Here is a 10,113-nt window from a genome sequence, read left to right on the forward strand (position 1 = left end):
GTTGTATGTGTGTGGTTGTGTGTGTGTGTGTGTGTGTGTGGTGTTGTGTGATGTGTGTGGGTGTGTGTGAGAGTGTGCATGTGTGTGTGTGTATGTGCGTGTGTGTGTGTGTGTGAGAGTGTGTATGTGTGTGTGTGTATGTGTGTGTGTGTGTGTGTGTGTGAGAGTGTGTATGTGTGTGTGTGTATGTGTGTGCGTGTGTGTATGTGTGTGTGTGTATGTGTGTGCGTGTGTGTATGTGTGTGAGAGTGTGCGTGTGCATGTGAGTGTGTATGTGTGTGCGTGTGTGTATGTGTGTGAGAGTGTGCGTGTGCGTGTGAGTGTGCGTACCTTGGGGTAGTCCAGGGTGAAGAAGGTCTCCAGGTTGCTGATCAGGTTGGGGTCGACGCCCTTCAGCGGTTTGAGCAGAGAGACTCCGGCCATCTGACCTTTGACCTCCGACCTCTTCCTGTGCAGGTGCAGACGCCTGGGGGGGGGGGGGGGGGAGGAGAACAATGTTTATACAGGAACAAACTGTGAGGAAACCAGGAGACGTGAAGTATGTAGTGTCTCTACTTTAAAGAGTCCTCTCCTGCTGATGTTCAGGTGTATATCAGTATGTAGTGTCTCTACTTTAAAGAGTCCTCTCCTGCTGATGTTCAGGTGTATATCAGTATGTAGTGTCTCTACTTTAAAGAGTCCTTCTCCTGCTGATGTTCAGGTGTATATCAGTATGTAGTGTCTCTACTTTAAAGAGTCCTCTCCTGCTGATGCTCAGGTGTATATCAGTATGTAGTGTCTCTACTTTAAAGAGTCCTCTCCTGCTGATGCTCAGGTGTATATCAGTATGTAGTGTCTCTACTTTAAAGAGTCCTCTCCTGCTGATGTTCAGGTGTATATCAGTATGTAGTGTCTCTACTTTAAAGAGTCCTCTCCTGTTGATGTTCAGGTGTATATCAGTATGTAGTGTCTCTACTTTAAAGAGTCCTCTCCTGCTGATGTTCAGGTGTATATCAGTATGTAGTGTCTCTACTTTAAAGAGTCCTCTCCTGCTGATGTTCAGGTGTATATCAGTATGTAGTGTCTCTACTTTAAAGAGTCCTCTCCTGCTGATGTTCAGGTGTATATCAGTATGTAGTGTCTCTACTTTAAAGAGTCCTCTCCTGCTGATGTTCAGGTGTATATCAGTATGTAGTGTCTCTACTTTAAAGAGTCCTCTCCTGCTGATGTTCAGGTGTATATCAGTATGTAGTGTCTCTACTTTAAAGAGTCCTCTCCTGCTGATGTTCAGGTGTATATCAGTATGTAGTGTCTCTACTTTAAAGAGTCCTCTCCTGCTGATGTTCAGGTGTATATCAGTATGTAGTGTCTCTACTTTAAAGAGTCCTCTCCTGCTGATGCTCAGGTGTATATCAGTATGTAGTGTCTCTACTTTAAAGAGTCCTCTCCAGCTGATGTTCAGGTGTATATCAGTGTGTAGTGTCTCTACTTTAAAGAGTCCTCTCCCGCTGATGTTCAGGTGTATATCAGTATGTAGTGTCTCTACTTTAAAGAGTCCTATCCTGCTGATGTTCAGGTGTATATCAGTATGTAGTGTCTCTACTTTAAAGAGTCCTCTCCTGCTGATGCTCAGGTGTATATCAGTATGTAGTGTCTCTACTTTAAAGAGTCCTCTCCTGCTGATGCTCAGGTGTATATCAGTATGTAGTGTCTCTACTTTAAAGAGTCCTCTCCTGCTGATGTTCAGATGTATATCAGTGTGTAGTGTCTCTACTTTAAAGAGTCCTCTCCAGCTGATGTTCAGGTGTATATCAGTATGTAGTGTCTCTCCTTTAAAGAGTCATCTCCTGCTGATGTTCAGGTGTATATCAGTATGTAGTGTCTCTACTTTAAAGAGTCCTCTCCTGCTGATGTTCAGGTGTATATCAGTATGTAGTGTCTCTACTTTAAAGAGTCCTCTCCTGCTGATGTTCAGGTGTATATCAGTATGTAGTGTCTCTACTTTAAAGAGTCCTCTCCTGCTGATGTTCAGGTGTATATCAGTATGTAGTGTCTCTACTTTAAAGAGTCCTCTCCTGCTGATGTTCAGGTGTATATCAGTATGTAGCGTCTCTACTTTAAAGAGTCCTCTCCTGCTGATGTTCAGGTGTATATCAGTATGTAGTGTCTCTACTTTAAAGAGTCCTCTCCAGCTGATGTTCAGGTGTATATCAGTGTGTAGTGTCTCTACTTTAAAGAGTCCTCTCCTGCTGATGTTCAGGTGTATATCAGTATGTAGTGTCTCTACTTTAAAGAGTCCTCTCCAGCTGATGTTCAGGTGTATATCAGTGTGTAGTGTCTCTACTTTAAAGAGTCCTCTCCTGCTGATGTTCAGGTGTATATCAGCATGTAGTGTCTCTACTTTAAAGAGTCCTCTCCTGCTGATGTCCAGGTGTATATCAGTATGTAGTGTCTCTACTTTAAAGAGTCCTCTCCTGCTGATGTTCAGGTGTATATCAGTGTGTAGTGTCTCTACTTTAAAGAGTCCTCTCCTGCTGATGTTCAGGTGTATATCAGCATGTAGTGTCTCTACTTTAAAGAGTCCTCTCCTGCTGATGTCCAGGTGTATATCAGTATGTAGTGTCTCTACTTTAAAGAGTCCTCTCCTGCTGATGTTCAGGTGTATATCAGTGTGTAGTGTCTCTACTTTAAAGAGTCCTCTCCTGCTGATGTTCAGGTGTATATCAGTATGTACTGTCTCTACTTAAAGAGTCCTCTCCTGCTGATGTCAGGTGTATATCAGTATGTAGTGTCTCTACTTTAAAGAGGTCCTCTCTGCTGAGGTTCAGGTGTATATCAGTATGTACTGTCTCTACTTTAAAGAGTCCTCTCCTGCTGATGCTCAGGTGTATATCAGTATGTACTGTCTCTACTTTAAAGAGTCCTCTCCTGCTGATGTTCAGGTGTATATCAGTATGTAGTGTCTCTACTTTAAAGAGTCCTCTCCTGCTGATGTTCAGGTGTATATCAGTATGTAGTGTCTCTACTTTAAAGAGTCCTCTCCTGCTGATGTTCAGGTGTATATCAGTATGTAGTGTCTCTACTTTAAAGAGTCCTCTCCTGCTGATGTTCAGGTGTATATCAGTATGTAGTGTCTCTACTTTAAAGAGTCCTCTCCTGCTGATGTTCAGGTGTATATCAGTATGTAGTGTCTCTACTTTAAAGAGTCCTCTCCTGCTTGATGTCAGGTGTATATCAGTATGTAGTGTCTCTATTTTAAAGAGTCCTCTCCTGTTGATGTCAGGTGTATATCAGTATGTAGTGTCTCTACTTTAAAGAGTCCTCTCCTGCTGATGTTCAGGTGTATATCAGTATGTAGTGTCTCTACTTTAAAGAGTCCTCTCCTGCTGATGTTCAGGTGTATATCAGTAGTTAGTGTCTCTACTTTAAAGAGTCCTCTCCTGCTGATGTTCAGGTGTATATCAGTAGTTAGTGTCTCTACTTTAAAGAGTCCTCTCCTGCTGATGTTCAGGTGTATATCAGTATGTAGTGTCTCTACTTTAAAGAGTCCTCTCCGCTGTTATAAGCTGATAGAGGAACAGGAAATAACAGCAGAACCGTTTAATAACCAGCTGCTTCTGTTTAATGGATATCATTAATAACTGAAGCTACAGAGCTAACAGTTAGCAGTAACAGTTAGCAGCAGAGCTAACAGTTAACAATAACAGTTAACAATAACAGTTAGCAGCAGAGCTACCAGTTAACAATAACAGTTAGCAGCAGAGCTAACAGTTAACAGTAATGGTTAGCAGCAGAGCTAGCAGTTAACAATAACAGTTAGCAGCAGAGCTAACAGTTAACAGTAATGGTTAGCAGCAGAGCTAACAGTTAACAGTAATGGTTAGCAGCAGAGCTAGCAGTTAACAGTAATGGTTAGCAGCAGAGCTAGCAGTTAACAATAACAGTTAGCAGCAGAGCTACCAGTTAACAGTAATGGTTAGCAGCAGAGCTAACAGTTAACAGTAATGGTTAGCAGCAGAGCTAGCAGTTAACAATAACAGTTAGCAGCAGAGCTAACAGTTAACAGTAATGGTTACCAGCAGAGCTAACAGTTAACAGTAATGGTTAGCAGCAGAGCTAACAGTTAACAGTAATGGTTAGCAGCAGAGCTACCAGTTAACAGTAATGGTTAGCAGCAGAGCTAACAGTTAACAGTAATGGTTAGCAGCAGAGCTACCAGTTAACAGTAATGGTTAGCAGCAGAGCTAACAGTTAACAGTAATGGTTAGCAGCAGAGCTAACAGTTAACAGTAATGGCTAGCAGCAGAGCTAACAGTTAACAGTAATGGCTAGCAGCTAACTGACAGGAAAACGCCCCACCCGGCTGTACCCCCGCGGGATATCTGTCTCTATACAGCTAATCTATAATAACACAGAGAGGAGCTCTGCTAACGGGGAGCTAGCGGAGCCTAGCCTAGCCTCACACACAAATATGAGGGACATGGCAAATTGTTAGCTTAGCCTATCTTAGCATCACTCACACATAGATGATGGACATGAAGTGCATGAGCCACAGGACGCCGAACAGGATGAAGCCGAACACGGCCAGGCCCTGCAGGCACAGATCCAGCAGCGACATGGGGACCAGAGGAGGGGAGAGACCCGAGGAGAGAGAGGGGATCGAGGAGCCGGGGAGGGGAGAGAGGAGAGAGACGGGAGAGACCAGAGGAAGGGAGCCGAGGACCGGGGAGAGAGAGAGGAGAGGAGCCGAGGATCGGGGAAGAGAGAGCTGAGGGGAGAGCTGAGGGGAGAGCTCGGCTTGTTCCAGGAGCTCCACAGAGAGGTTCGAGACCGGCTCGGTGGTGGGTCCGGATCTCGTCGGGTCCGGATCTCGTCGGGTCCGGGTCTCAGTGGTGGGTCCGGGTCTCAGTGGTGGGTCCGGGTCTCAGTGGTAGGTCCGGGTCTCAGTGGGTCCAGGTCTCGGTGCTAAGCTGCGGGCTTGATGTCACCAGACCGCCCGACGGTCAGCTGACCAACCGGGGAGAGCTGTAGCAACAGCGAGCTATCCGGTCCCCTTCAAAATAAAAGCTGCCTTTTTATCAGATGTTCTATTAGCCGCGTTCACACCAAGTACTTTCCTGTACTTAGTTCCGGCACTAAGAGCCCTGGCGCTTTTAACCCCAGGGTACTTAGTACAGATCGCGTTCACACCGGAGTACTTTTCCCTGAGGGAAGATTACAAGTACAGTAGGTGGCGGTAAGCACCTTAAAGTTGTTTGCAACCCGCTACAAAACAAGAGAAGAAGAAAAACTGATACAGGATCTGTTTAATCGCCATGTCGGTTTTCTTTATTGCACTCTCAAGACATAACATTAAATAGAAATATTTTAAATGTAACTAAAGTGTCAGTTGTACATGTCAGTAAACATTGTCAATATAAAATAAAGTGTCAGTTGTACTATATAATAACAGTAATAACAATATAAAATAAACTCCCAGCTGTAGGGAGTCTCAGCAGCAAACCCACCTTTATTATATATCTTCCTGAGACCCACTGCATCCGTCTGCCATAAACACTATGCAAACATACATGTTAGTTTTGGCCCATAGTGGACTCCATGTTGTGTTGTGTGAAATGGGGGGAATTAAAAGTTTAGGTCAAATAATATTTAAAATGATATAAATTATCATATTTGTGTATGTGCCCCTGCCATTCCCCCACAAGGTTGCAACATTGATGATAAATAAATGACAAATAAAGCTTTGCCAGTTTATAACCGATGAAACATGATGGTATCAGAATAATCACTTACATGTGATGTATAGGATGCTACACAGGTCACAAAAGATAAAGTGTCAGGAGAAATAAGCTTAATCGCCATGTCGGTTTTCTTTATTGCACTCTCAAGACATAACATTAAATAGAACAATTTTAAATGTAAATAAAGTGTCAGTTGTACATGTCAGTAAACATTATATATAAAATAAAGTCATAACAGTAATAACAATATAAAATAAACTGTCCCAGGTGTAGGGATATTCCCAGCAGCATGCACACCTTAGTGCAACGTTGTGTGTCAGTATTTACAAAAACTATACCAAATAAACTGTTATTAAATGCAGTTTGTCGCTCATCCTGCCGCTGCGCCGACGCTTCCTCATGGCGCAGCGCCCACACTTCATCCTGGTGCTGCTGGCGCTCCATCTGCTGCTTGAACACTTCTGCCTGGCGCTCCATCGAGGTGAGCATCTTGTCCTCCGTTTCCTGGGCCTTGGTGAACAGCACCATCTGATCTCCACGCAGCGACTCATTCACCACGGCACGCCGGTCCTCCAACGCCTGGGCGGGTGTCAAAGAAATTCGCATCCCGTGTCCGCTTTCCTAAGAGGGGAAAATAAGCAATATACAATATACAAGTTTAGTCGCCATGTAGTTTTACAACATACTAGGAATGTGTTTTTTGTATTTTCACAAATAGAATTAAGGTTTCACAAATCTGAAACTGTGTTATAAAGAATCTTTTGACTCTCTGGGATAATCCAGTCCAGATTTGATGAGTGTAGGTATAGTGGTTTTACATCAGGACCTGGTCTAATGTGGTCTACATGTAAAAAAAGCACTGAAATCTCCCTTTTTTGTATTTTCACAAATAGAATTAAGGTTTCACAAATCTGAAACTGTGTTATAAAGAATGTTTGGCCTCTCTGGGATAATCCAGTCCAAATAAATCGGCTATGCAGCGATTCAAGAGGTTCAAACACGGAGGATTGTTCCTTTTTGAAGAGTGCTTCATGTATGCTTGAACTTTGTTTAATGTTGTTGAGGCAAGTTAAACATAAAATATGATGAATATTATGAAATAAACATGATTGTGAACATCAGTTCGATGCGTAACGTTCTTTCAAGACAAAATTACAGTGTGTGTACCTTTGCGTTTGGTTGCTGGTAAGGAGGACGACAAAGCGCTGTGATCTAGAATGCAAAGCTCACTTGTTTCCAATCCCGAGAGTTGTCCATCCTCGCCTGAAACAGACGATTAGTGCCATGAGTTAGTGAAGCAAATTACAGAAACACTGCACAGTTATTCACAAGTCAAAACGTTTTCATACAGCGGAGAATATCTAGCTAGCTAGATGTAGCTAGCCGGGGCCGGTGTTAGCCTATTATGGCTAGCATGGCTAGCTTGATCTACTGAGCAAATAAAAGTACATCTGAGACCATTATTGTGCAGATTAAAACCCCAGTGCATGTAGTTGATTTTACCTTCATCGTGGTAGTCATCGTTGGCCACTGAATCCGCCGTTTGTAGTCCTGAGTTTCTTTATATTTAGCCGGCTGTGCACAATTCCCAGGTCGAGTGAAAGCTACCGAACTGGCTTCAGTAGCATTCCCTGGGTCGCCTCCTCGGCGTAGATCTCCAGAAGCGCCGACACCTCCTCATCATTTCTTGATGCTTGCCATAACTGCTTTCAAAAACAAACACAACGCACGGAGCGTTGTGTTTTTGTAGCGAGGAAAAACAATGGCGTCTCCACACAACATTTTCAGAGTTGTACGGGCGTGGTTTGCAATTCGCCCAGCCAATCAGCACTGGGGCACTTTTGGAGCTCTTTTCACCCACAGAAAAGTACGCTCTCTGAGCTGGCTCTAAAAATGGGGGTAAAAGTACCCGAGATTAAGTACGATTTTTGGTGTGAACGCGACATAAGGGGTACTCACGGAACTAAAACGCGAAAAGTACGGTGAAAGTACTCCGGTGTGAACGCGGCTATTGTTTGTGAGGTCTGGTTTTTATTTTCATGTTCTACTTTATTGTGGTGATATAAAAAGTCGAAAATAACAGCTTTGATTAAAATACTGTTAATGTAATAAAAACACATGCGTTCACACTCGGTGGATAATAAAGAATATATAACCACTAGTGCTACTAATATATTAATATATATATACATGAATGAGAACAGCTGCACGGTGTGAACCAACCAGCACTCACCATCAGGCCTGTTCAGAGGACCTGCAGGTGAAACTCCCATCATGCATCTCTGCCTCACCACCAGGGGGTGTTTCTCAATCTCGAGTAAAGCTGCTCCAGAGCCACTATTTCAAGCATACTACGTCATCGAGTGCCGCCGAAGTACTGTTCCAATGTCCAGCATACTTGGAAATCTACCGAGCCCGGCGTACTCGAGATTGAGAAACACCCAGGAAAGCACTCTGAAACTCCCATCATGCATTTCACCCGCCTCTCAGACCTCCTAGGTGTCACTGGCACAGCGCTGTCCTGGTTCACATCCTACCTCCATAACAGGAAACAGTTTGTCTCCATCAGTGGCTCAAACTCACCCCCGGCCCCAGTCCACCACGGTGTACCCCAGGGCTCTGTGCTTGGCCCCCTCCTGTTCACCATTTACATGCTCCCCCTCGGCCAGATCATCCGACATCATGGACTCAATTTCCACTGTTACGCTGATGATACCCAACTGTACCTCAGCACCACTCCATCCTCCCAGCTCCCCCCTCAGTCCCTCATCAACTGCCTGCATGACATCAAAACCTGGATGTTTTCTAACTACCTTAAGCTGAACAGCAATAAAACAGAGCTCATGGTTGTGGCACCCAAGGCCCTGCTCCAGAAGGTTGGTGACTTCATCCTCGAGGTCGACGGCTGCTCCATCTCCCCATCTCCTGAAGCCCGCAACCTGGGTGTCATCCTTGACTCCACCCTTTCCTTCCATTCCCACGTCAAATCTGTCACCAAATCGGCCTTTTTCCACCTGAGGAACATTGCCAGACTCCGACCGTCACTCTCGGAGTCGGTTGCCGAAACCCTAGTTCATGCATTTGTCACCACCCGCTTGGACTACTGCAATGGTGTCCTGTTCGGGGTTCCCAACAAAACCCTGGACAGGCTCCAGTATGTCCAAAACTGTGCTGCTAGGGTACTCACACACACAAAGCCGTGGCAGCACATCACTCCCACCCTCATCCACCTCCACTGGCTGCCGGTCAAGTCCCGTATATCTTACAAAGTCCTCCTCCTTACCTACAAGTCCCTCCATGCCCATGCCCCCCAGTACCTATCGGACATCCTTCACCCACATGCCCCACCCCGGAACCTGCGGTCCTCAGACTCTGGCCTGCTCACCACCCCCCGCACCAACCTGCGAACCTTCGGGGACAGAGCCTACAGTGTGGCAGCCCCCACCCTCTGGAACACTCTCCCTGCGGAGATTCGCAACATCCCCACACTCGACGCCTTCAAAAGGCCCTCAAGTCCCATCTGTTTGCCAAGGCTTTCGGCCCCTAATCGATCTGTTGTTTTGTTATGTTTGTTTTTGCCCTATTACTGTAAAGCGACCTTGGGTCCTTTGAAAGGCGCTATATAAATGCAAGCTATTATTATTATTATTATTATTATTATCTCTGTGTGCAATAAATCAAATCAACAGGTGAGAGTTAAAGGGGACCTATCATGCAAAATGCACTTGTGCACGTCTTTTCTACATGAATATGTGTCCCCGGTGTTCCAGGGAACTCACCAAGTGTCAGAAAACACAACCCTCTCTATTTTCCTCCATACCCAAATCTCTAAAAAAGGGGCTGCAACGGATCTGATAAAAACTGATCCAGATTTGAACACTGTCCTGACGTCAGGACGGTGGCGCTACGGCTATTGGGCCAACTCTCCACCAATCAGGAGGAGACAGCCACGGCCATTGCCGCTCGAAAGCGCTGGAGACGCTGTAGTACATATGCCAGGCCTGTAAGTGGCGCTGTAGTCTGCCACAAAAGCAGCGAAGAAGACTTCCCGCCCATAGTTACCATGGTTACCCTTCTGTTTATTCTCCGCTGTGGCTTTCTTTCTCCCTCCCCGAGGCAAGCGTTTGCTCCCGCTGCTTTAATTCAATGCAATCCCTCCCCGTCGAGGCAAGCACTGTAATTCTCTCCGGTTAGTCCACCAGCAGATGACAAACACCCACCTCTCCGCCTCTTCCAAGGAACGAGGGGACCGTGCGGCAGAGTTTCAGTTTCAGTTTCTTTCGCCGGTCAAGATGTCCGTTAAAGTTTAAATCTTCCGGACAAAATTAGAAAAGTGCCGGTCAAAGGTCTTCTTTGTTATTGAGCTTTAAAACAAATGAATAACGACTTTATA

The 10,113-nt window shown here is 45.1% G+C and overlaps 1 protein-coding gene across 1 annotated transcript in view; it reads right to left on the reverse strand.

The window, feature by feature from the left end:
• ugcg (UDP-glucose ceramide glucosyltransferase) overlaps nt 1-5,012 on the reverse strand; it is a gene marked incomplete at its 3' end in the record, with an annotated part of 9,275 nt that extends 4,263 nt beyond the window's left edge. Inside the window, 2 exon segments of the mRNA XM_034117178.1 lie at nt 331-466; nt 4,500-5,012. Coding sequence (XP_033973069.1) covers nt 331-466; nt 4,500-4,597 — 234 coding nt within the window.
• Between the last annotated feature and the right edge of the window lie 5,101 nt (nt 5,013-10,113).

Source organism: Trematomus bernacchii, unplaced genomic scaffold (assembly GCF_902827165.1).
Source record: "Trematomus bernacchii unplaced genomic scaffold, fTreBer1.1, whole genome shotgun sequence".
NCBI lineage: Eukaryota > Metazoa > Chordata > Actinopteri > Perciformes > Nototheniidae > Trematomus > Trematomus bernacchii.